The 26,546-nt window shown below is 39.2% G+C and overlaps 1 protein-coding gene across 4 annotated transcripts in view; it reads left to right on the top strand.

Annotated features, from left to right (window-relative positions):
• The window catches only part of FNIP2 (folliculin interacting protein 2), a 76,067-nt gene that overhangs the window by 38,057 nt on the left and 11,464 nt on the right, over positions 1-26,546 (top strand). For 3 of the 4 annotated variants that reach the window (XM_063458226.1, XM_063458225.1, XM_063458228.1), the window contains exons 6-15: positions 205-305; positions 1,037-1,126; positions 2,694-2,765; positions 3,226-3,361; positions 6,952-7,153; positions 7,512-7,600; positions 9,369-9,515; positions 10,497-10,666; positions 13,544-14,780; positions 21,330-21,486. In XM_063458226.1, coding sequence (XP_063314296.1) covers positions 205-305; positions 1,037-1,126; positions 2,694-2,765; positions 3,226-3,361; positions 6,952-7,153; positions 7,512-7,600; positions 9,369-9,515; positions 10,497-10,666; positions 13,544-14,780; positions 21,330-21,486 — 2,401 coding nt within the window. The remainder of the gene's footprint in view (positions 1-204; positions 306-1,036; positions 1,127-2,693; positions 2,766-3,225; positions 3,362-6,951; positions 7,154-7,511; positions 7,601-9,368; positions 9,516-10,496; positions 10,667-13,543; positions 14,781-21,329; positions 21,487-26,546) is intronic. The other variant, XM_063458227.1, reaches the window with a different exon arrangement.

The following is a 26,546-nucleotide window of genomic DNA, read 5'->3' as shown; positions in this document are numbered from 1 at the left end:
AATTTATTATTTTTATAGAATAATCTTGTATCCCATAAACAAACTGATAACAGCAGGGTTGAAAGCTTACAGATGGCAGCAGTGTTCGTCTGTGTAGCATGCACAGAATATTTACATAAGGTTATGTTCTGTGTTTTAGGTCTGTGCCACTTTAAGAGGGAATCTTTTGTTTGTCTTGTTAATTTTATTTTTTTTGTGTTTTAGTTTACAAGATAGCCTTGAAAATATTCATCCAGATGTTAGTGCCACAAAATTTGATGTAAGTCAGAATGTGCAAGGATTGGATCAAAGTACTGCTCACTTGGGTAAGTTGTCTCTTATTATTATCCATGTCCTTTTTAATCATCCACACACAGGTAGCAGACAAGAGGATCCAGTCCTATTCTGGCACCCTGCACACAGTAGTGTGGTGGTGTGTGCAGTAAGCTGACCTCTGGGACAACTAGTGTTCCAGGATTCAGAAATTACCCTGTTGTGTTTCTATATGGATATTGATAAAACCAAACTTGGTGGACTGGTTTGGACACATCAAATATGACATTATCCACTTACACCTATTGCAGTGATCTAAGCAGCGACCACACCTGTATATCACCATATTGGGGACTCTTGACTGTACTTTATGGTGGTGGGCTGCCCCCCCCTCCAATGGACTTGTCCCATTAAAGAGTGTTTCTGTTGGCATACTGACTTCATAAATGTTTTGTCAAGGTGTGGGAAATGGCATATCACCACATCAACACTATTTTAAATTCTGTGGTCTAGCCTCTCCTTTTTTTTCCTTCTAAACTGCCTTACTCTAAAATGTTCTGTTTATTTTGTCATAGTCCTAATAATGTTAGCTTGTTTTCTCATAGTCCTAATACTTTTAGGTGTGGTTTTCGTGCCCTTGTATATGTTTGTCTTCACTTTGCTTTACTTGTTTTTTTTTTTTTGTTTTTTTTACTTATCTTATGGTATTTTTTTTTGTTTTTGTTTGTTTGTTTTTTGTCTTTGTGTTTTTTTTTTTGGTTTTTTTTTTGCTTTCTGTTTTTAGGTTTGTTACAGACGTGTAGCAGCAAACTGCTGCCTGGCGTTTTTGAAGCTCGCCCCCTCCGGCTCATCCGGAGTGCCTCTTTCTTTGCAGGTTTGTGTGGGATGCAGAACTCACTATACCACACAAGTCATTCTTGCTTTCTTGATTCACAAGCTGAAATCATACCTTCTTTTCAGAATTGCAAAGGGTCTCATAGTGTCGAAGTGTGATTTAATAACTTCATCTATGTTGCAAACCGGCTTCTCCTGGGTCTTTTGGTCCCAGTGCTATGAAATACATATTTATATTACGCAAATAAAATATTTTAAAAGGAAGACAGTCTTGCAAGATCCTCCAGAATATTTGCTCTGTTTTTGATCTTTTGTGACTACAAGTCTGTGTTTTCTTTAATGAGTATTCTTAGGGTACACTCTAATACCAGAAGTGTTGTGGTTATTTTCAATTATAATAAATGTATCAGTCAATACATTGTTAAACACAGATCTACACACAACAGTTTAGCCATAACACTTGCTATTCCCACAAATTTGCCGTGATCTTACTACTGCAATCAATCCATTTATTTGTAGATTACAAATGAGGCCCTGTGTTTCTGAAATGATTTACAGTTTTCATTAAACGTTTTGGTGTTCATATTTCTTCTTGTGTGTATCTGATAGTTTATGTCTGAGAAAGTATGTGGGATTTTTAATCTTCTTTTAAAAGTAAACCTAATTACACAGTATTATGTATCCATTGGATAATAATTGGAATTCATTAGACCAAACTTGCTGATTAGCACTGTCACTGTAATGCTTTGTTTCATAGGCTGGACATTTCCTATATATAATTACATATGAGTATACAAATTAGTAGTGTGTGTCATTCACATAGAATTCTACTTAAACTGTGCCATTGATCTATAACAGATTTCTTAGAGTTGATGTCTAATTTACTGTAGTTTTAGTATGTTATTATTGGACCTCTGGGCATTGATCGGTAGCTAGCCAGCCTGTCTATAGCATGAACAGAATGCTGTCTTATGACTTGTAAAACCTTCGAACCTGTAAAACAACAAGCAACCAACACGTGGAGCTTTTTTATTTTAAACAAAATCTTACACGGTTCTTTTTCCAAATGTAAAGATTTCTACATGATAAGGAACAGGTTTGTTCAACAACTTGATTTGATAAGGGCGTAGCACCTGAAAAGATTAGACTTAAAAAGCATACCATTTAATGCAAACTTGGAATATTTTTAGTGAACCAATATTTAACCCCCTGGCCCCCAAGAGCTATTTTTATTGTGTAGTTCTATTGATATGAGTATGTGAGCATGTGTGCACAATATGTATATTTGACATTTCCCAGAAATCTATAATCTAATTTTATCTGACAGTTTTATGCTTTTTAACATCATTTATGAATACCTTGAGTCATCGGTAGTATAATCTATTTCCAGGGTGCTACTAACATTCCTAGCATGCACTAATGGACATTTTGATTGTGTTGTTTGGTTTATTAATCTGGGTACAGATAACCATATTATTATTGATACCTCTGTAACTTTGGTGATGGCAAACATTCTGTGAATTTAAGCTGGGAGAGTATGGTTTGTTGATTTCTACCTTTTAACTCCAACTTCTTAGGTATATGTGTTGTGTTTCCTTTTGTTCTAGCTCACAGCACACCTGTGGATATGCCCAGCAGAGGCCAGAATGAAGATAAAGATAGCGGGATAGCTCGATCAGGTATCTGCATTTATTATTCTGTAACCATTTAGCCAAAATAATCTGTCCTTATTTTTGAATATGAGCCGGTTTGTAGATAAAAAATGCAACGCAGGAAACCCGGAACACCAATACAGTGTAGAATGCAGGGCATTCTTTCCTGTTAAAAGGTTCTTCAGGCAGTAATTGGCAATAAACGATGTCTGCTAATTTTTTTTTAATGTTTCTATGGACATGGCAAAACATAATCTGCCTTTTTTTTATTTTTATTTTTTTATATAAAATTCGAAAAGATGACCCACTCTTCACTCATAATGCACTTGAGCAAGCTGAAGCACACAAGTAAAATAGATTTATTGTATATAGTCTGCTTAGTTGTTGTACTATGATGTAACCTAAACTGTCATTCTCTATTTTACTTGAAATAGGAATACTTACTGTCTCTTATTAAATTTTTCTCCTCTCTTATTGTGCATTTCAGCTTCACTTAGCAGCCTGCTAATCACCCCACTTCCTTCCCCAAGTTCTTCCTTCTCCAGTAACTGTGCAAGTAGTTATCAGCGTCGTTGGCTACGGAATCAAACCACCAGTTTAGAGAATGGTCTCTTTCCTCGGTGGTAAGTACTCCCATCATTCATTATTCTGTGTAGCATTAGTGGTAATTTAGTGGATTCACATTCGTGTGTAATCCTTTCACTGCTTATCATGTGTTTTGGACGCACTGGTAACAGTATCTTTATTCTAAATAAGGACTGTAAATCCGAAGAGAAAGGAAAATGTTTAAACCTGGTTAATTTATTAAAGGAGGAGGTTAATGGCACGTGGTGATGTCTCCTATAATTGTAAAAAAGGATAAGAAAAGATTAGGTCATGGATTCATAAGTATAAAGAATTCCAGACCTAATCTTTGAATAAAAAAAAAAACATAACTTTTAATAAATCTTTGCTAAAAAGTGCTGTGTAAACATATTCAGTAGAAGGGGAAAGGTATCAGCGCTAAAAGGTACTTGCTAAAGTAGTTATAGTACCTGTGGCATGGGGGTAATCATGATAAGATAGTCTAAGATCCTAATTTCCAACAAAGGAAAGTTAAATATCAAAATCTGTCTCCAACTCCCATCACCCAGTACCAAATAGCGTTAACTCCCTCCCCCTAATGCTAGAAGTTTAACCAAAATGGACTACTAGCTATATATGTATTCTATATACCATTTAAAAACAATAGCAAGGTGGCTAATCTAGGAGAGTGTAAAGCTGCAGCATTGTCCCCATTTGCCACTGCCACCCACTGCTCTAAATTCCCGACGCGCGTTTAGCCGACTGCCAGCTCTTCCAAGGGAACCGGGTAAGAGTGAATCAATCGTTTAAATATCCCGCCCTCCGTTCTGATTGGACAGCAATTCCACCAACCAGATTGGTGGGCTGAAAGATGACGTCCATATTAATACCTTAACACTTGCTGGTAAGGGAGAAAGTCGAAATATAATAATAAATAGTTAGTATAATAGTAACCCAACAATGATTTGGGTAAATTTTACACCAAGTCAGTATCGAATATTAAATCCCTTCTGGGTGGTAACTGTCTGCAAGTACTGAGAATGATTGACATTCTCAGACTCATAAATGTATCCAATATTCTATGCCGTCTCGTTGTAGCAAGAATTTGCTACAATAACTGTTTGTTTAATATGTTGCCAGTCTGCAGTAACTACAATCATACATGTCAAGAGATTATTAGATCCTTATGTTGAGGTTTATCTCGCCGGGGATGAATTAAATTAAACAGTAGCAATCATAAATAAATGGTAGTTGATAATAATGAATATAACCAATAACCGTAGCTTTCAAAACTTCCTAGTGAGAAGCTAATAGAAACGGTAAAGCTTCCCATTTGTGATATATATTTTATATATTATTTATATATATATATATATATATATATATATATATATATATATATATATATATATATATATATATAGTATAATCTGGAAGCCTTTCTTATAGAAAGCTCAAAGTGCAGTTGAAAAGGGGACCCCATAGAGTATTAATAAAGGGGTGATTTATGATATGATCATATTATAAATTGTATATTCAACTTCTCTTGAAACAGTTACCACTAAGCCATAACGCTATGGGACACAATAGTCACCCAGATTCTCCATGAAGTGTTTTTTGGGGTTTTTAAAAAAAAAAAAAAAAATTTTTTATAGAAGGGGTTTCTTTTATTTGTCAGTATTCAGGTAGCCGAAACAAAAAGGTAAGAAACATTATTAAAAAGATCCATTTTTTTTTTTGTATTCTTTATTTTTGCTGTGCATGGTTTAACATTCGTATATCAGTAATGCCACAACAGCATTCACAAACAGATTACAAGCACTTATTCACTAACTGCCGAACAGCATCAGAGAAAACGCACAATTTTTGGGGGGTTAATAATACAAGCTGGTTAACTATGTCATTGTGAATTATTTGTCGATTAGGAACAGTAGCTTAAGGTTGATTTTTGTTAAGTGTCACCGCTTTAGTGTCATTGATATGGTTATGCTTAAACAAGAATTAACTATATACAAGATTATATGCAGAGGTTGTGTATGTTAGTCAACGCATACTGTACATTATGCTTCATATTGTGAACGGCTGGGGTCACCACCAGCTCCAACTGAGCCCAAAGCGTGAGACAGCGGGGTCATAGTCCATGCCTAGGTGTGGGGAGAGTTGTTGGAGATTACTCTATGAGATCCTATAGCTCCGCCATAGCTTCCCAGTTGATGGGCATGTTTGAGTGCCGTGCCTTGAAGCCTTGGTTTGCAGTCGAGGGCTGTAGCACCATGCGGTCAATAGATGTGGCTGCTTTCCGTTTATTCTTCCAGCACTGATCGTCGATAGAGCTTGCTCGGTCTGATGTGGCCCAGAGTGCGCTTCGGGTATTGCCGCTTTGACACGGGTACGTGGAAGAAGTGCTGGCTGAGGTGGTTTTCGCCTGTCAGCATGCGTGTGTCAGTGTTGTTGCGTGGGGGCTCAAGAGCCCGTAAAGACCTCCTGTGATATCAACTCAGGTTGTGTGTGTGTCTCATAGGGATTACCGTCCCAGTCAGCAAAGTTGCTGTGCAGCCGTCGGCCATTTTGATGAGACCGCGTGGTAGCCTTTCTCCTACGGCTTCGGGCCGTCCAGGTGAGATGCAAAAGCGGTAGCCCGCCCGGTTGGGGCCGGGATGACCCCGGCCCACAGGGGGGGTAACGGGACCAGGAGCGTGATAGTTGCTGTCGGGGCGGAGAGCGAGGCAGCGGCCGTCCGCCCCACTCCCTTCCCAGGTAGGCCTCAATCTCCGAGCCCCAGAGTCTCTCACCAGGACCTAGAGACACCCTGCTTTGGGCGCCCCAGCTACACCGGGACACTACAGAGCTTCTTGCCATGGACCCCCGGGTCAGTATAAGCCGGGTAAGGTGGGTATATACCCTGAGTTTCTTCGATTCCTCGGGGAGCCCTTGTGATATGCAGCCTGCTGGCATGGCCGCCCGGCCCCACCCCCCTGTTTGTTTGTTTTTTAACGGCAATGATTACGTTGCAGGGTTAGGTCCTACTGGCTGTTACTAGGACATTGTGGAAGACTGATAGGTGAGCTGGAAAAAAGAGAAGAGAAGCTTATTTTTAAAATATGTTTTTGTACTTGCTGCGGTGGAGGGCGGGGGAGCTCAATAAGAGTAGGAACAGGGCACCTGCTGTGTTAGGAATACAGATTTGTATTCCTAATGCTATAGTTTTCCTTTAACCACCAGTGTAACTCTACTAACAGACTTTCACAGGGTTACACTACAACAGTCTTGGCTAAGCTTTGACAATGTAGCTATTTTGGTCAGTGGTCCTCATGATGCCCACCCACTTGGTACAGCTTCAAGGTAATAGAACATTGAAATAATGCTTTTCTAGCCAAGGGCTGTTCCACTGGGTACCTGAACTCCATTTTTTTTTCCAGGGGTAGACCTTAATATTTAATTATATTCCTCTAGCAAGGTTTATTACTCCATCCTAGAAATCTTAATGCTGAAAATTTGAATAGCTTTTTTGCAGTGCGCTTCAAAACTGCAAAAGACCTGTTACAGACATTAAAAGATTATTTCTAAAAATAACCTACAGTACAATACAATAATCAAATAATTTTCCCAGTCTAAACTTTTCTGAACCTGCCCATCATTATTCCCACAGGAAGAATGAAGAAACCTTTAGCATGGCAGATGAAAATTACACATCTAACCCAACAATGATCGGAAGAAAGAAGATTGCCATCAGCATCCTCTTCTCGTTGTCCGAAAATGATGAAGCCCAGAAGAGTTTCCAGGATTTCTTTTTTTCTCATTTTCCTTTGTTTGAATCACACATGAATAAACTGAAGGTCTCTATAGAAAAGGTACCAAAGCTAATCTATGTATTCTTCTTATGTATTTCAGTTCCAGTATATTCATAAAATGTACAGAAGAGCTCTAAAAAAGTTAAATTAATGCAGCCTAATTAAACATTTCTAGCACCCAAATGAGTTGAGACTCCTCTTACTTAGTGAGATACAACAACTTTTATATTTTTATCTAACAATTTCAATTTTCTTTTTGGTCCACCACCATTATAATAGTTATTATATATACTTTTGTTCAAGAAATGTAAAATCTAAAATCAAATGCACTTTTAAAACCTTTCCTTCATATGGTTGACTTTTTTTTACATTTTTTGATTTCTCTGTTAATGTTAACCTTGTGTGTTGTTTTTCTCAGGCTATGATATCCTGCAGAAAAATTACAGATTCCGGTCAGAGAGTTCAGGTTTACCTTAGCCAAGTCATGGATGCTCTCGGACAATTTAGGTGAGTGTTTTTCTGTTTTTTGGGGGGTTTTTTTGGTTTTTTTTTTTTTTATAAAAAACTTATTTTGAGCCACATTAGTGAGCAGAGTGCATTCATTTATTTACAAAGTTATCAGTGGTTATTTTTGTTTTTTTTTTAAAAATTTGGTCAATCAAATTTTTATTAATGTAATGCGCTGAATATACATGAGATATCTTAAAATAGAAAAGATCATAGGTTTACATGACACTAGACAAAGCAATTATAACTCCTTGTATCATATAAACACGATATCAGGAATACAGTCGCATAGCATATTCATAGGATATGTAGGCTCAGCAATATAACCTATAAGATTGTATGGTGCTTGCAAGAACTATTACAGTAAAATAAAAAGCATATTATGTCAGCAGTGAAAGAAAAAAAAATCTGCAAGATTAAAGAGTTTGTAAATAAAGGAGTGCTTTGAAAAAGCTATTTGTATTTAATGATATTATAGATTGATAGAGATATGTGGGAAGCAAATAGATGGTTTTGCATTTGTAATCATTCTTGTTTTCATAAATTAAGCTGCTCCCCTATTCTGTAAATAAAGGGTTTCTCATAAAGAAGCATGGTGCTGGGGCACAACACCATCAGGAAGAGCTCCCTCTTTCCTTTCTGGTTGACACCTGGGATAGTGCAACCTTGTCAGTTTGCAAAACTTCAGATTTCTCTTGAAATCAACAATTTTTTTTATAAAGGGACAAAGGGTCCAATCTGTTAACTTATAAAGCATCTCATCAAGCTGAATTGCTTTTAGAGGTTTGGAGTGTTACTTTAACTACTTCTGGGGATGGCTCTTTGCAGCTGTGTACCTGACAAATTAGGGATTTTGTTTGTTTGTTTTTCATTGCATTAACTATGTAATGCATTTTAAATCTGGCCAATATCACACTTACTGTGAGTCAGAACGTAAAGGGACACTCCACTGCACAGAAAAATAAAACATTAAATCACTGTTTAGTAGATATACCTACAATTTAGCCTACATACATTTCATTATGCATTGTTTCTTTGGGGCTGTATCTAAAAACAGACTGCAAAAGCTGCAGATCTCTTGTCTGAAGTCTTTGAAAGCCCTCCCATTCTAACCCTGCCCAGACCTTCTGTGGCTATCCAATTGGACTCCCAATTCAGCTAAGTGAGAAGCCTTTGCATGGCAGGTGCTCTGGGCAATTGCTGATGCTTGAGTTTAGCCCCACTAAGCTAACGAAACCAAGAAGTAACCGGACATTTTGTTACTTGGAAGCAAAGGGAATGTAATGTATAAAAGTGTAAATGTAATGTAATGTATAAAGTGTAAAAAGTGTAAATTGAAGTCCCCAACTTTTTGCAAAATGGGCACACTCTTTACACATAAGCATTTAAGCAAGCTAAAGTACTTTAGGGCTCTACTGTGCCCTTTTTTTCAAGCGCCAGAACATCCCTCGAAACACTTTCTTTGGTTGATACCTGCGTTTATTTTCATTCTTTTTTTAATTTATTTTTTATTTTTTTTTTTAATAAAAGTAAATCGGTTCAACTTAATCACTTATATTGAATTGAAAGTGTCGAAGGTGTTTCAGAGGAGTGGTTATTCGGATCCATGGAGTTTAATCTAAAAGATTGATTCAGATATTCAATTATAATGTGTGTGTTTGGTTGTTTTTTTTGTTTGTTTTTTTTCTTCAACTAATTAAGTTTACTTACTGGGTTCCTGTTCACTGTTAAAAATGTAAATTAATCTAATAGTTTTGTAATCTTTCAGGGAGACTATCTGGAATTTGTACTATTTTCCTCGAATTGCGGAACCCGTGTGGCTTACAATGATGTCCACTAGTTGTGAAAAAAGCCAGCTGTGTGAGCATTTTCTCAAAGAGTTCACATTCTTGATTGAGCAGCTTAACAAGAATCAGTAAGTCCAGTCAATGTTGACCTGTGGAGGGGTAGTTGTAACTTTTTTCTAATTTTACAGATTTTTATGTGCCCGGGAATCAAGGGACCAGATTACTACAGCGCAAGTATCAACCACTTTTACACATTTTATAACTAACATGTTTGTGTTATTTGAGTTGGAGATTATGGTAATTCTAAATGAAGTGGTGTACCATTTTTTTTTTTTTTTTTTTTTTTTTTTTGTGAATATATTTTAATTAGATTTTTTTCTAAATTTTCATAAAGTGAGCCAACAGTGTGGACACGCAGGTCCAATCATTTACAATTTCCGTTGTTTTTTGGGGGATATGGTGTTATCTTGTATACTATAGTGGCATACAAGTCACTTTTGAGCTTTTGTGGTTCTTTTACGGTGGACTCGCATATACAATAAGACAGGCATAGCTCTATAGTTCCCAGTGTGTTTACCATGTCTGGTGGTGTACCATTTTTTTAAATTTATTTATTTTTTATTATTATTATTTTTATTTTTTTTTGTGCACAAAGGTTATTTTTTCACACTTGCAGATACCAACACAAATTGCAGTTCTGCTTGTGTCTGTGTGCCTATATAAAGGGGTGGGTGTGTGTGTGTCATACACACTCACACATTCTACATTTCCATTTCCTACAAGCTGTTTGTGAGGGAAAATTTAGCCAGAGTGAGTAAAAATGAATTTCTATTTTGTGTGCCATGTACTCTCCTAGATTGAAGTGGCAGGTGACTTTGAAATTCTGGCTAGTGGGATAGATCTTGAAATAAAACACCAGATGTGTAAAATAAAATAAATAAATTGTATACACATATAACATTGTCTTAAAATGTCAAGTCCCAAGCTACTAGCCATTAAAAGTTACATGCCACTGCACCCTGTGAGTGTCCATGGTACACTCACCAAGGGGTACATTTCACACACATACACACACACACTGTCTGAGACCATTGCTCTATGTTTTTCAGGTTCTTTGCGGCCCTGATCACTGCAGTGTTAACTTACCACTTGGCATGGGTACCTACAGTCATGCCAAACAACCATCCTCCTATAAAGTCATTCTCGGAAAAGCACACATCGAAGTCAGTTGACCTGCTGGCAAAGTCCCACCCGTATAACCCCCTGTGGGCACAGCTTGGTGAGTTAGATGTTGTATAGCTTATTGGTGGAAACATACATGCTTTTGGCAGAAGGATGTCCTGACATAGACAATACTCACTGAATAAGCACGTCATATAGTCAGGGTAATTGCCAGGATAGATTACAAAACATGGTTTTACATCTAAATATGCAAGCACTAGGAAGACATTCTGAAAACAAAGTGTATAAAATTGTGAAGACTTAAAGACGCATATTTAATGTTGACTGTCTCTAAACCCTTGTGTGAAATTATGAAACCTCATCCATAAAATTCTTCAGTAACTTGTGAAGTGCCACTGTCAGCCATCCGTGCAATAAGATATCACCCCAGCTGCTTGTGTAAAACTGCTCAGCAGTTCTGGCAAATAAATATATACCCAAGTACTTGCAGTTTTTCAATGTCTTTAAAATGCTAACTTGGTTCATTACCTACTTTTAATATGCAATCCGCATCTTCTAGAAGATTCCAAGAAGAATTTAGAAGTCTAAAATTGTGCAGTCTATCTGTACACTCCTCTGCACGTCTTTGCTTTTCACTGGTTTCTGTTGGGCTGTCTTGTTAGAATAGGCACACATTATTTATAAATCTCCTGAGCCTATAGCCTTGGGCAACAGCATATGTGCATAGTTTGACAAATATAGTAACTATGTATTTGTACAAATTATCTTGATAAGGTAGAACTCTATTGTGATTGGTTTTGAAATCATTCCAGGAATATCTCTTCTCAACACTTCTAATTCTGCACTACACCATGACTACTATAGGTTCCATCCAAATCGCTACCTGTAAAGACTCGCACAAGCCTGACAAGCACTGGAAAGGAATAGATTGTGGTAGACCATAAGACTAAGCTGAATTAATCGTACCTATGGATACTCTGTATCGTAAACAATGGATTACTGTATCCCTTGCTGTCTGAACAGATGTGTTATTTGTTCATAGATACAATTTAATTTTTTTTTTAATTAATGACAAAAAATTTATCCAAAATGGACTCTCATAATGTGGCATTGCTGTAGTGAAGGAGCAGTCATCTAGTGGAAAATATGTCTGCTAAAATAAGTAGGGTTACCGAATACACAATGTTTAAAGGATACACGTAATTTTGTCATATTTGATGAAAATGCATGAAATGGATTGCCCTGCAGTATGTATAATGCATATTCTTTATTGCCTAATTACTTAATCTTATACACCTTCTTCTGAATTCTACATACTAACCCTTTTCATGTACTGCCCATCAAAATAATCAAAAAAATAAGCAATCTAAACATTGTGCATAAAGTTTATAGCAATCCATTTGCATGAATACATTATATGTTTCATGTAAAAAGCTTTTTAGTGTTGTTTTATGAAAATAAATGTTCATTCAGCAATGCTCCTTAGTATACAAAGATACATACAAGAAGAGAGCTTACATGAGTTAGTGATTTTGGCTTGTGCAATGGCAATGAATTGATTTTAAGCCATAATAAAACACATCATTGCATTACCATCCGTGTGTCATTTGTCATAATTCACCTCTGTCTGGAATACACGTTGGCAACCTTAGAGAGCTTTGTACTTTCATTGTATCTATGCCCTGAGTTAATTTAACTACAGGCTGAACATGCCTAAGTCAGAGGTGACATTACTGAGATAAGCTGCTTAGACTTCGTGGGATTTACAAACTCTTAAGGACATGCTCAAGGTTACTCACGTTCATGTGATCAGCACGGGATGTGATGTTCTGTAAATGGAAAGCTCCGCTAGACTGCATAATTGGTCTCATTTAGGGGTTTATTCTCGAAATGGGAATTGCGGAGAACTGAAAAAGAATAGTTGTCAAAAATGGTGAAAGTTTGGCATAGGTTTTGAAATTCCTCTGTTAATACTCCACAATTATCTGTTAATAATAAAAAAAAGCAACATGATATTTCTTTTTGACAAATTTCTGTAATTATTATAAGGAATTGAAAGCCTCAGACCATTCCAACTGCCAAAACATTTGCTGGTTTGATCCATTGTAACTGGGCTTATGAACAAATAAAAAAAAAAAAATCAACAGCTGCTGCAGTGTAAAACTGAGCTTTATGGGAGAGCTATAGGCCTCCCGTTAAATGTTACATTTACTAAGTGAGGGAGAGATGCCTAATATGTGCAATGCAATGATTCTATACTAATCTTAAAGCACTTTTTCCATTATTTAGTCAATGTTATTAGCTATAAGTGGCACAATAGTTTGCCAAAAGAATGGGCGGCATGCATAAGTAAAAGTCCAAGGCAGGCAGCATTCAATGCAATTGAATGATAACAAGATCTTGTAAAGAAAATTGCATCAATGCTAGGTATCATGTACTCGTATATAAAAACAAACTATAATGTAATGCAAATGAAAAGCGGACAGATGACAAAGAAGGAAAAAATGATTCAGAAAAGGAGGTGTGAGTTGACAGGAAGCAATAATGTATCAAGATACTGAGGCATATTTCAACCGAGGAATCAAAGTTGATCAAAATTACTTTCATTTTATTTTACCAGCTATGGCCCTCTTGTGGTCAGTGTATGTTATGCACATGCATAATCACTTATACATATTATTCATCTCACAATGTGAAATGTTTTCTTTTTCTCTCTACACCATTGCCCTACTTGGTGCCTTTTTAATGTTTTAATGTAGTTATTTGTTTCATGGCATTTTTAGAAACATTGAATGTGACGGCAGATAAGAACCATTCGGCCCATCTATTCTGCCCACTTATTCTTACTTGAAGAGAATGTTTTAAAACTCTAATGATATAGAGTGTTTATATTATACATTTTGTTTAGTGGTCATTGTGTTTTGGGGTTTGTTTGTGTTTTTTGTTTCCTTATTATTTCTATATTTTCCCCCAGGTGACTTGTATGGGGCAATTGGTTCCCCGGTTAGAATGACTAGAACGGTTGTTGTTGGCAAACGGAAAGATTTAGTTCAGCGAATTCTGTATGTTCTGACTTACTTCATCCGATGCTCGGAACTACAAGAAAGCAATCTTGTGCAGAGTACCAGCCCAGACCAAGGGGAACAAATGGATAATGGCAGTAAGATCACAACCTCTCTAGAGAAAGGAGAAGTGGAAGAATCCGAATATGTTGTTGTAACAGTAAATGATGAGCCTGCTCTGATAATCCCTTCTATGTACAGCAAAACTAGTGAAGCATCCCATAAAAAGGTAGCAGAGATGGCCGTTCATGATTCTTCTTATCCTACTGGAAAGGAAAGCGGTTCACAAAATGTTAGCCTTTGCAAAGTACAAACATCATTGGCAAAAGAAGCCAGACTAGAAACGTTGGTTTCTGTGACCAGGGCACCAACGTACAGAGTGGAAGATGTAGCCACTCCTGAGTTTTTATCTCCACGTGCCAAAAACTATAACCATGGTCTTAGGGATGAGAAGCAATCCTGTAAAGAAGTGAAGTTGTCGGACTGGGCAAAATCAGTACTACGTGCAGAGACACCAGACACTGGTTCATCTCTAAACAAGGTCATTTTCAAAATGGGGTGCTCACCTACTCTAGACTCTGGCTTTGAGGTTTGTGGGGAGAAGCTGGAAGAAAACCTAGAAGACCCTTGTAAGCAGACTGAGAAAGTCCACAGTCCCACCAGGTCACATTCTTCCAAAATTCAAGCAGTTGCTGCCGCTGATAATTATTTTACTGCAGAAAAAAGATTCCGCATCTGTTCACAAATAGACTCATCAGAAAGTGGTTCAAGCATATTTGATGAATATTTTGTAGAAGGAAACAACATTGAGACAAATACAGTTGAGATCCTCCCCTCTCGTCCGCTCTTGTCAGAGAAATGTTTCATTTCAAGCTCTTCAAAATCATCAGTGAAAGCACAGCTTAAGGACACAGAAATTTGCATAAATGTTTTGCCAAATGCTGATAATTCAGGAACTCAAATGTACTCTTATGGAAATATCCCCTGTGGGGATGAAGTAAAGAGGACTGAGGTCAGGACAAGGGGAGACATTCCAAGGAACAGGAGCTGTGATAGTGCAATTGGAAACAGTGATGAGGAGTGCAACGACCCTGCTAATTGTCATTTCCACTGCACTCATTTTACAGAGGAGAAGATCCCACTACCCAGGTAATATCTATCATTGTGCCACAGATTGATTTACTTAGAACATTCTATATCCTGTTCGAAAGTCTACTACATTCTAAATCTGATATTTTAAAGTATTTACTACGTTTTAATGACCATAAAATGTGCTTATAATGCAGAAAGTAAATTGGCAGGCCTATATTTCAGGGATTCATGACTTTACATGCTATAAATTATATATAAAATAAGTTAATGCAGAATGTTACACAACACACTTTATTTCAAAAATATGTTTTAAAATAAGGTTTACAAAGAAAACCATGGTAAACCGTATTTCATAATTTCTGACCTTTTGTTGGTCAGAAACCTGTTGCCTTAATTTCATCCTTATGGCATCCCATGGAGTGAACCCTTTTTTGTTGTTATTCAGATGGTATAATGTTAAACCAAAATTGTATAATTGCTTCTATCAATTGTCTTGTATTCCTACGTAACATCTCACTAAGTTTTTTGTTTTTTTTGTTATTCCACTCCACAATTTTTTTTATTGAGTGCAGGTCCAGGACTGTTACCTTGCTATTGTTGGAGTGTAATTATGATTTTTCCTAAAACCACTTTTTTTGCACGCAGTAACATGACAAAGAGCTCAATCCTGTTGAAATATATATAGACTAAATTATGAAAAGGCCATGTGTCGAAGGCTTCAGTTTTGACTCAAGTAGATCTCTGATATTTTATGTAGAGTACCATGACTCATACAAATTCTGCTCACACCTTTTGTTGTCATAAAACCTCTGGTCAGAACACTGACTGGAAACTTTGTGGTAGCTGTAACACATTCAGGCAGCAAATCTTCTACAATTCTTTTAATTGTTTTTCAATTATTGATATTCTGGTCAGGGGGAGTGTGTGTGTGTGTATATGTATGTGTGTGTGTGTGTGTGTGTATATATATATATATTGTGTGTGTGTGTGTGGTTTATTGAACAAATGCACAGCAAATTGAATCCAATTAAAAGTCCACCAAGTACCAATAGTACCCTTGACGCGTTTCGGCTGTCGCCTTCTTCAAAAGTGTATGTCCATTCTGGGCTTATTCTCCATTAAATACGCTTGATGGCGCGGTTTTCCCGCCGATATCTGGCTCCTTCTGCTTCCGACAGCAGGACGTTTCATATAGTTGCATCCTTGCGTCCTGTTATCTTATGCTCACGTTACCCTTCCGCATTCGTCATAGATGACGTAAGGGTATTCTTTAAGGTAAACGGAACCGCTTTCTTCCTGGTACTTGTATAGGGCATATGAAAACAAAAAGCTCATACATAAAATAACTTATATTTTTACTCTTTAAAAACCACCCCCCTTTGCTAAATCCCAGTGCCCCCCCTCATATACTAAATCACAGCAATCCCCTCTAGCCAACAAGCAGACTACTCACATTGCCGCTGCCAGTATGCAACTCCGGAGTCCGGCCTCTGGTATACCCCAAATGGCGCCGTCCACATCCTGTGCCAAAGTGAATCCTCCCGCGAGGGCCGGATTAACATAGGGGCTGATGGAGCTGCAGCTCCAGGCCAGGCCCATGGAATAGGCCCATTTAAAAAAAAAAAAATGTTTACATTTTTTTTTTTTTACACACTAATCTTAGGTTTGCCACCTGACTGATATTTTACTGGCACAGCTGGTATGTGAGGCTGCCTGGTCAGTGCCATTATTGCAGTTATACAGGCAATACAAATGCAGGTATTTTTCTCAGTATAAACGGAAATTACTCTGCAATTCCAGCACCGGCCAGTAGGGGTCACTGTGTGTGGAGAGAGGCAGGGATAGGAAGTTACAGCATATCCCTCCCTGCCTTTCTCTACTACTCACTGATCCATGGGGGAGCATCTACACAGCACAGAGAGTCTAGACAGGAGCTCTACAGATCAGGGACACTGAGACACATGGGGACACTGAGACACATGGGGACACTGAGACACATGGGGACACTGAGACACATGGGGACACTGAGACACATGGGGACACTGAGACACATGGGGACACTGAGACACATGGGGACACTGTGAGACATAGGGACATTGGGAGACACTGAGACATTGGGACACGGAGACACAAGGAACTAGTCTCCCAGTGTCTGTGTCCCCATGTCTCAGTGTCCCCTAGTCTCCCAGTGTCCTCTAGTCTCTTAGTGTCTGTGTCCCCATGTCTCAGTGTCCCTAGTGTCTCAGTGTCCCTAGTGTCTCAGTGTCCCTATGGCTCCCCGTTTCCCCTAGTCTCCCAGTGTCTGTGCCCCCATGCCTCCTAGTGATTCAGTGTCTCCATGTTTCCCAGTGTCTCAGTGCCCCATGTCTCCCAGTGTCCCAAAGTGTCTCAGTGTCCCCGGGTCTCTCAGTGATATGGGGACACAGTGAGACATGGGGACACTGGGAGAAATAGGAACACTGAGACACTGGGAGACTAGATGACTGGGCGACATGTGGACAATGACACTGTGATACATAGGGACACTGAGAGACTGGGTGACTTGTGAGACTGAGACACTGGGAGACAGGGAGACACTGGGAGCAATCCATCTATACAGCAGAATCAAACTGTGAGTAGTTTGTTGGTGATTTTACAGAATTTTCTCTTATGTCACTCCTTGTGATTTACATCATGTGATGTCACGAATAACTAATTATTCAAATGTATAAGGCTGGTATTTTTTTCCAAGAAAGGTGGCAACCCTAACTACTCTTCACATACTCTTGCTTAAAGGAACACTAGAGGGTCAGGAACACAATCATGTATTTCTGACTTTATTATGTTAAAACCACAATTTAGCCCCCCTGGCCCCGTCTTGCCTCCCTAAATATAGTAAACTCTTACTTGTATTCAAGTCTGCAGCTGCTGGCTCTGTCCCTGTCTGCCTCTGAACTGACTCTGTCTGCTGACATCATCAGAAGTGGTGGTCTGTGCAAATTACAATGCTTCCCATAGGATTGGCTGAGACTGTCAACTAGGCAGATCAGGGGCAGAGCCAGCACAAGTCAAACATAGCCCTGGCCAATCAGCATCTCCTCACAAAGATAAATTGAATCAATGCATCTCTATGAGGAAAGTTCAGTGTCTGCATGCAGAGGGTGGAGACACTGAATGGCGGTGCTGCACACTAGGCAGTACTGCCCCAGGAGGCACCTCTAGCAGCCATCTATGTTTGGAAGCTTAAGAGGGATGCATGAGAACAAAACCTGTGTGGACTGGCTGACAATAAAATTAGTTTCGATAAATCAGACTTTGGTCTCTCTAACACTGTGGCATGTCCCCTTTCTTCTACACTCACTACATACACCTTTTCTCTGTCTCAGACTATATTCCAGGAACTTCTGCCTGCTAGTAAGATGATAAGGAGACAAGTGGACATGTGAATGCTAGGGGACAGTCCTTAGAAAGCATGGAGTAGGCGTATCATTTGATGCATGTATGTCAAGCTCAAGGTATTACCTGCATAGTATGCCCTTAGTTGGACAGCCTGCATGATTGGCAGGCAGTCTGGCATGCCTTCATGCCAGGATGGCCTTCCAATTCTTTGGACAAACATGCCCCCTTTTTGGGCATGTTCACCCCTTTTGGCAGGTCTGGTCACGTGATTCATGCCAGTGGCACACTCTTTTACCCTGCACATTGACTTCCTGCTTCACTGGACACTGCTGTTAGGGGATATGGATTTACTTGAAAGATGAAAGCATAAATTAGAGAGACATTAATAGAGTATGTGAGAAACACATAGAGTGTGTTTTCGTATAGCTGCATCCTTTGAGTTTCCCTCCAACACCATCTCCATCAGATACATGATGCTTGGGAGATATGATTGTTTTAGTGTTTTTGGTCGATAAGATTCTGTAAATAGGCCCATCATAATTGTCAGCACCAGGCCCACTGGGCTCTTAATCTGGCCCTGCCTCCCGCTACTTCTTGAAACCCTGTGAAGGTGGAGCACGTCGACGTGGCGTTGCGTGCCTCCGTGCACCTCCAGGTCCTCCACTGTCCAGCCGCGGCCATCGCAACACTGACTCACAGACACTCACTGACACACATGCACACACCCATGGACACACACACACACTCTGACAGACACACACACATTTACACATTCTTGCACACACTCACATTATTGTATTTATCCCTGGGGTCCAGTGGGGATCTTCTATCTGGAGCTCAGCCTTCCTGCTCCCTCGCACGCGCACTCTGTAGTGATGCCGGGCGCTGGAATGTGACGTCATATTCCGGCATCACTAAACTGCGTGCGAGGGAGCAGTGAGGAGCAGGAAGGCTCCCTTGCTGCATCCACCTTCCTCTCCTCCAGCCAGGTACATGTTAGCAGATGTGGGGAAAGCAGGTGCCTACTCTGCTTGGAACACCAAGCAAGTACTCGCGGCTCGCCGGGCCGCAAAGATGTCCATTGTGGGCCGTATGCGGCCCGCGAGTTTGACATGCTTGATTTAGTATAATATGGAAATAAATTCTAATTAAAAGTTGGACCAGGACTTAGAGGTAATATAGAGAACAAACTTAAAAACAATAAAACTGTTAAAGATTGTTTCTGAATACATAAGATAAACATTATTACAAAATGAAATAAAAGAATATTGCAAAAGCTGAAAGGGAATGGAAATAAAATATTAATATTATATATAAGAATTAATTTCAAAGTCGGCATTTAAACCTTTTGGTGCTAAAGTTTCCATGTTAAAAATACACTTCATTTCTGTTTTACTAAGTAGGTTATTTTTATCACCACCTCTCCAATGGGTCTTCACATTTTCAATTCCTAGAAATTCAAGGCCACTGGGACCTCCATTATGGGATTCTAAAAAATGTTTAGACACGCTATGATTAGAAAATTTTCTGTTAATGTTATAAATGTGTTCCCTAATTATTGTTTTCAGTGGTCGTGATGTTTTCCCTATATACTGAAAGCCACAAGGGCAGATCCGCATAGAGGTAACATCAGAGGTGTTACATGTGATAAAAGTATTAATTTCATAGTCCTTCTTAGTAATTAGAGGTGAATTTAAAACGTTTCTTATATTTATTTGTCCTTACTTTATAACCTCTACATTCCCCGCAATAATAAACCTTTTTTTTTTCTTACCTTTTATTTTCTTACGTCTCTTTATCTAAAAAGCTATTCGCTAAAAATTGTCTAAAATTTTTTTTGCTCCTCTAAATACGAACTTAGGTTTTCCTTTTAGAAAAGGCCATATTTCATCATCCGTTTTAAGAATGTGCCAATTCTTGCTGATAATTTGACGTAAGTTGTAATTGTTTGAATTAAAAATAAGGGGAATTATATCCTTTTCTTTATCTAATTTGTTTTTAGTTTTGTATTGTAGTAATTGCACTCTATCTTCCTTTTCCACTTGTTCACAAACGTTATCCAAGGAAGCCTTATTATAACCTTTTTCTAAAAATATTTTGTTTTATATTTCAGCTTGATTTTTAAATTCTTGTGTCTCTGTACTATTCTGTCTGAGCCTTAAAAATTGCCATTTTGGTATGTTCACTAGCCAGTGCTTAAAATGACAACCGGTAAAATCAATAAAACGATTTACATCTACAGCTTTGAAAAATGTCCTACTTTTTTTTTTTTTATTCGACAGTCTTCCACATATATTTCTAAATCTAAAAAATTAATATGAGAAAAGCTGATCTCATATTTAACTTTGATATTCCATAAATTATCATTTAGGGTTTCTATAAACGCCTGCAGAGATTCCTTGCAACCTCTCCAAATGATAAAAATATCATCGATGTAGCGCTTATAGAGGACCAGATTTGTCCCAATGTTGGCGAATATAAATAGTTCTTCCCAATAAGACATAAATAAATTAGGGTAACTTGGGGCAAATCTGATCCCCATGGCTGTACCTTTAGTTTGAAGATAAAAATGGTTATCAAACCAAGAAAAAAATATCCTGTTACATACTGTTGTGCACTATTTGCTGCCTTTACCAGTTTGGTTTTCAATTGATTTTATCTGCAGATGACTATTGCACAGTTTAGAAATGCCTCCTTTGGTTAGACTTCCTAACAAGCTTAACCTTCTTTACACAATTATTATTTTACATTTCTTTCCAGGTGAACAATCCCCTTGCTATTTTTGTCATCTTTCTAACTTGCACCGCTTGCTAAATTATCAAGGAATAGAGTAACCGGTAAACAAAAAAACAGTAGCAAACTTGATAACACTCACAGAGCTGCATAGGAGTACTATTATTACATCTCATACATAGGAATAGAAACTAACTCATACCAACATCCTTTTGGTTCCATACCCTGATTGTACTTCACCCCACCATTTATGTTTGTTTTTAATGTATTAAATGTTTTCTGTATTACTTTATGATTAAAAGATTAATCCATTCGAACTGTGCCATCACGTCTCCAATTCTTGGAGGTTGTTTTCACACAACCAGTAATTACTTTTGTGGTGTGCCAAATTGTATCAACAAGAATACTAACACACAAATGCCAGTCATTATTCTGATCTAATAATCACCCATATACTTATTTGTTTTTTTGTTTGTTTGTTGTTTTTTTTTTTAGGTATGATGTCCTCTACAGTCCAAGTACAAATAATTTTGGAAGGTCTCTTTTTGGTGGTTACTGTTCAACATACATGTCTGACCTGGTGCTTCATGGATTGAGTACTACTGACAAGCTGAGGCAAAACCTGACTGCTGACTTGGCCCACTCAACACATGTACGTTACTGTGGTATAATCTGATGTGGTTTCTTTGTAAAAAGTGATCTTTTCTGAATGAGAGTAGCCTTTCATTAGTAGAAAGCTGACATGATCAAACCTAAGTAATTGACAATGCCTATATGAAAGGAGTTCCTCTGTCACTATATCTAATCTTTTGAACGTTCTTGCATTTTTTTTACGCTAAGTTCTTACTAAATGTTGTAGGGGCCAACTAAATGTTTGCAAATGTTCATGGTGTATTTTTATCGAGGCCGTACGCTTCGTTATGTAGGATAAGGACAAACCATTCTTTATCACCAGTAAAGCACAGATGCATGAGGGCAGCACAGATCTGATAATCTATGTTTTGTGCATAGTTTTGACCAAAGATACTTCTTCTATATAAGGGTATAAAAAGTAAATTATCCCTGTGGCTACAATTAGCAAACATGTCAAGCTTATTGCACATCATATGCCTTGCCTGTTCGTGTATGGTTTTCCAAAGGAAACATGCTTGCGGAAAAAAAAGCCGTTCTCTAATATATTTGATTACCGTATATACTCGAGTATAAGCCAAGTTTTTCAGCACATTTTTTGTGCTGAAAAACCCCAACTCGGCTTTTACTCGAGTCAATAGTCTGTATTATGGCAATTTGCATTGCCATAATACAGACAAGGGCTGTGGGAGCTGTAACTTACCTGTCCTGCAGCTCCTGTCAGCTCCCTCCTCCTCCGCGCCGTCCATTCAGCACCTCGGTCAGCTCCCAGTGTAAATCTCGTGAGAGCTGCGGCTCTCGCGAGACTTACAGTGTGAGCCGACAGAAGAGCTGACCGGACGGCGCGGAGGAGGAGGGAGCTGACAGGAGCTGCAGGACAGGTAAGTTACAGCTCCCACAGCCCCCCTCTCCCCCACTGAACTGCCAATGCTGGACCACCAGGGAAGGAGAGCCCCCCTCCCTGGCCAGCTAGGAAGCAGGGAGGGGGGACGAAAAAAAAATTAAATCAAATAAAAATTAATAATACAAAATAATAATTAAATTAAAAAATAATCATAATAAAAAGTTATTAAAATAATAAAAATAAAATAAAAAATAAATTGCCCACCCCCCCACCAAGGCTCAGCTACACACACACTCATACACACACTGCACTCATATACACACTGCACTCATGTACACACTGCACTCATACACACACACTGCACTCATACACACACACTGCAGTCATATACACACACTGCACTCATACACACACACTGCACTCATACACACACACTGCACTCATATACACACTGCATTCATGTACACACTGCACTCATACACACACTGCATTCATGCACACACTGCATTCATGCACACACTGCATTCATGCACACACACTGCACTCATACACACACACTGCACTCATACACACACACTGCACTCATACACACACACTGCACTCATACACACACACTGCAGTCATATACACACACTGCACTCATATACACACTGCACTCACACACACACTGCATTCATACACACACTGCACTCACACACACACTGCATTCATACACACACACTGCATTCATACACACACTGCACTCATACACACACGCTGCACTCATACACACACGCTGCACTCATACACACACGCTGCACTCATACACACACGCTGCACTCATACACACACGCTGCACTCATACACACACGCTGCACTCATACACACACGCTGCACTCATATACACACCCTCCAGTCATATACACACACTGCACTCATACACACACTGCACTCATACACACACTGCACTCATACACACACTGCACTCATGTACACACTGCATTCATGCACACACTGCATTCATGCACACACTGCATTCATGCACACACTGCATTCATGCACACACTGCATTCATGCACACACACTGCATTCATGCACACACACTGCACTCATGCACACACACTGCACTCATACACACACACTGCACTCATACACACACACTGCACTCATACACACACTGCACTCATACACACACACACTGCACTCATACACACACACACTGCACTCATACTCATACACACACACTGCACTCATACTCATACACACACAATGCACTCATACTCATACACACACACTGCACTCATACTCATACACACACACTGCACTCATACACACACGCTGCACTCATACACACACACACTGCACTCATACACACACTGCATTCATTATACACACACTGTAAATAAATATTCAATTGATATATTTTTTTTAGGATCTAATTTTATTTAGAAATTTACCAGTAGCTGCTGCATTTCCCACCCTAGTCTTATACTCGAGTCAATAAGTTTTCCCAGTTTTTTTGGGTAAAATTAGGGGCCTCGGCTTATATTCGGCTCGGCTTATACTCGAGTATATACGGTAATAATTTAAGCTTATCAGGGCCGGACTGGGAATTAAAAGCAGCCCTGGAAAAAAAATATTTACCAGCCCCATAATGCGTTGCGCCAGCATAGTGTGCAGATACAGAGTTAGAAAAGATAAATTAAAATTAAAAATTATTACTCCAACGTGGAAAAAAAGCACATATAAGCTTAAAAAAAAAAAAACAAGAGTGCAGATTTATTTTAAGCAGACGTGCCTTTGCATGTAATCAATGTTTCAGTCCAACTACCATGACATATTAAGGGAAGCTTGGTAATGGGACTGAAATGGTGAATGTATGTAGGGCACAACTGTGAAAAATTTACATTCTCTTGTTTATTTTGAAGTCCTGTGGGTGCGCTCTTCACTTTAAATATGTTATTGTGCTGGAGTGTGCACCTACCTAGCAACAAGACTGGGCCAATATCTGCTCATTACATATGGTACATATTAATGACATTTCTCTGTGTATTATGCATATATAAATGTACATTAATATATGTGTAAATATTAAAGGCATAATTATTTATATATATATATCTCTCTCTTGTGTCTCTCTCTCTCTCTCTCTCTCTCTCGTCTCTCTCTTGTGTCTTTCTCTCTCTCTCTCGTGTCTCTTTCTCTCTCTCTCTTGTCTCTTTCTCTCTCTCTCTTGTGTCTCTCTCTTTCTTTCTCTTGTGTCTCTTTCTCTCTCTCTTGTGTCTCTTTCTCTCTCTCGTGTCTATTTATCTTTCTCTTGTGTCTCTTTCTCTCTCTCGTGTCTCTTTCTCTCTCTCGTGTCTCTTTCTCTCTCTCTTTCTCTCTTGTCTCTTTCGTCCCCTCGTGTGTCTCTTTCTCTCTCTCTTGTGTCTTTCTCTTTCTTGTGTCTCTTTTTCTCTCGCTTGTCTCTCTCTCTCTCTCTCGTGTCTCTTTCTCTCTCTCTCGTGTCTCTCTCTCTCTTGTGTCTCTTTCTCTCTTGTGTCTCTTTCTCTCTTGTGTCTCTTTCTCTCTTGTGTCTCTTTCGTCCTCTCGTGTGTCTCTTTCTCTCTCTCTTGTGTCTCTTTCTCTCTCTCTTGTGTCTTTCTCTTTCTTGTGTCTCTTTTTCTCTCGCTTGTCTCTCTCTCTCTCTCTCTCTCTCTCTCTCGTGTCTCTTTCTCTCTCTCTTTCTGTGTCTCCTTCTGTGTCTCTTTCTCTCTCTCTTTCTGTGTCTCCTTCTGTGTCTCTTTCTCTCTCTCTTTCTGTGTCTCCTTCTGTGTCTCTTTCTCTCTCTCTTTCTGTGTCTCTTTCTCTCTCTCTTTCTGTGTCTCTTTCTCTCTCTCTTTCTGTGTCTCTTTCTCTCTCTCTTTCTGTGTCTCTTTCTCTCTCTCTTTCTGTGTCTCTTTCTCTCTCTCTTTCTGTGTCTCTTTCTCTCTCTCTTTCTGTGTCTCTTTCTCTCTCTCTTTCTGTGTCTCTTTCTCTCTCTCTTTCTGTGTCTCTTTCTCTCTCTTTCTGTGTCTCTTTCTCTCTCTTTCTGTGTCTCTTTCTCTCTCTTTCTGTGTCTCTTTCTCTCTCTTTCTGTGTCTCTTTCTCTCTCTTTCTGTGTCTCTTTCTCTCTTGGGTCTCTTTCTCTCTCTCTTGGGTCTCTTTCTCTCTCTCTTGGGTCTCTTTCTCTCTCTCTTGGGTCTCTTTCTCTCTCTCTTGGGTCTCTTTCTCTCTCTCTTGGGTCTCTTTCTCTCTCTCTTGGGTCTCTTTCTCTCTCTCTTGGGTCTCTTTCTTTCTCTCTTGGGTCTCTTTCTCTCTCTCTCTGGGTCTCTTTTTCTCTCTCTTTCTGGGTCTCTTTCTCTCTCTCTTTCTGGGTCTCTTTCTCTCTCTTTCTGGGTCTCTCTCTCTCTCTCTTTCTCTCTCTCTGGGTCTCTCTCTCTTTCTCTCTCTCTGGGTCTCTTTCTCTCTCTCTCTCTTTCTGGGTCTCTTTCTCTCTCTCTCTCTCTCTCTCTCTCTCTCTCTCTCTTTCTGGGTCTCTTTCTCTCTCTCTCTCTTTCTGGGTCTCTTTCTCTCTCTTTTTCGCTGTCTCTTTCTCCCCCCCAATTTACCTTAGAAAAGTCAGGGGACCGGCCGTGTTCCACGCTGGAGCTGCCGGGCTGTAGCCTCGCCGGACCGGCGGCACTCCTAATGCTGAGGACTGAAGGAGGAGGGAGCATGTCTCTCTACCATGCTCCCTCGCGGTTCCCACAATTCACAGCAGCTGCTGCTGTGAATTGTGGGAACCGCGAGGGAGCATGGTAGAGAGACCTGCTCCCTCCTCCTTCAGTCCTCAGCATTAGGAGTGCTGGCGAGGCTGCAGCCCGGCTGCTCCAGCGTGGAGCACGGCCGGCCCCCTCTAAGTGTGCCACCGGACCGGCCACCCGGTGGCACATACCTGCGCAGCCCCCAGATGCCGCGGCCCACCGGGAAATTTCCCGGTATCCCGGTGGGCCAGTCCGGCCCTGAAGCTTATGTTCACAAAGCGGCTTTCAAATTCAAAGAAGTCACAAAAATGCATTTAGTATTTTGCTACAAAGTTAAATAACTCCTCTAAGACAATTTGACTTAGTTTTCCAAATATTGACAGCCCTCACTTGTCTTTTTTTTTTTTTTTTTTTCCTTGCATACATTGTAATTTTTTTTTTTTATAATCTTGTGTCATCCTGCTGATTCTCTCTGTGAAGAGCTTTACATAAAAT

This window comes from Pelobates fuscus, chromosome 6, assembly GCF_036172605.1.
Source record: "Pelobates fuscus isolate aPelFus1 chromosome 6, aPelFus1.pri, whole genome shotgun sequence".
NCBI lineage: Eukaryota > Metazoa > Chordata > Amphibia > Anura > Pelobatidae > Pelobates > Pelobates fuscus.
Note: the sequence above shows the minus strand (reverse complement) of the source record. Positions and strands in the feature narration are given on the sequence as shown.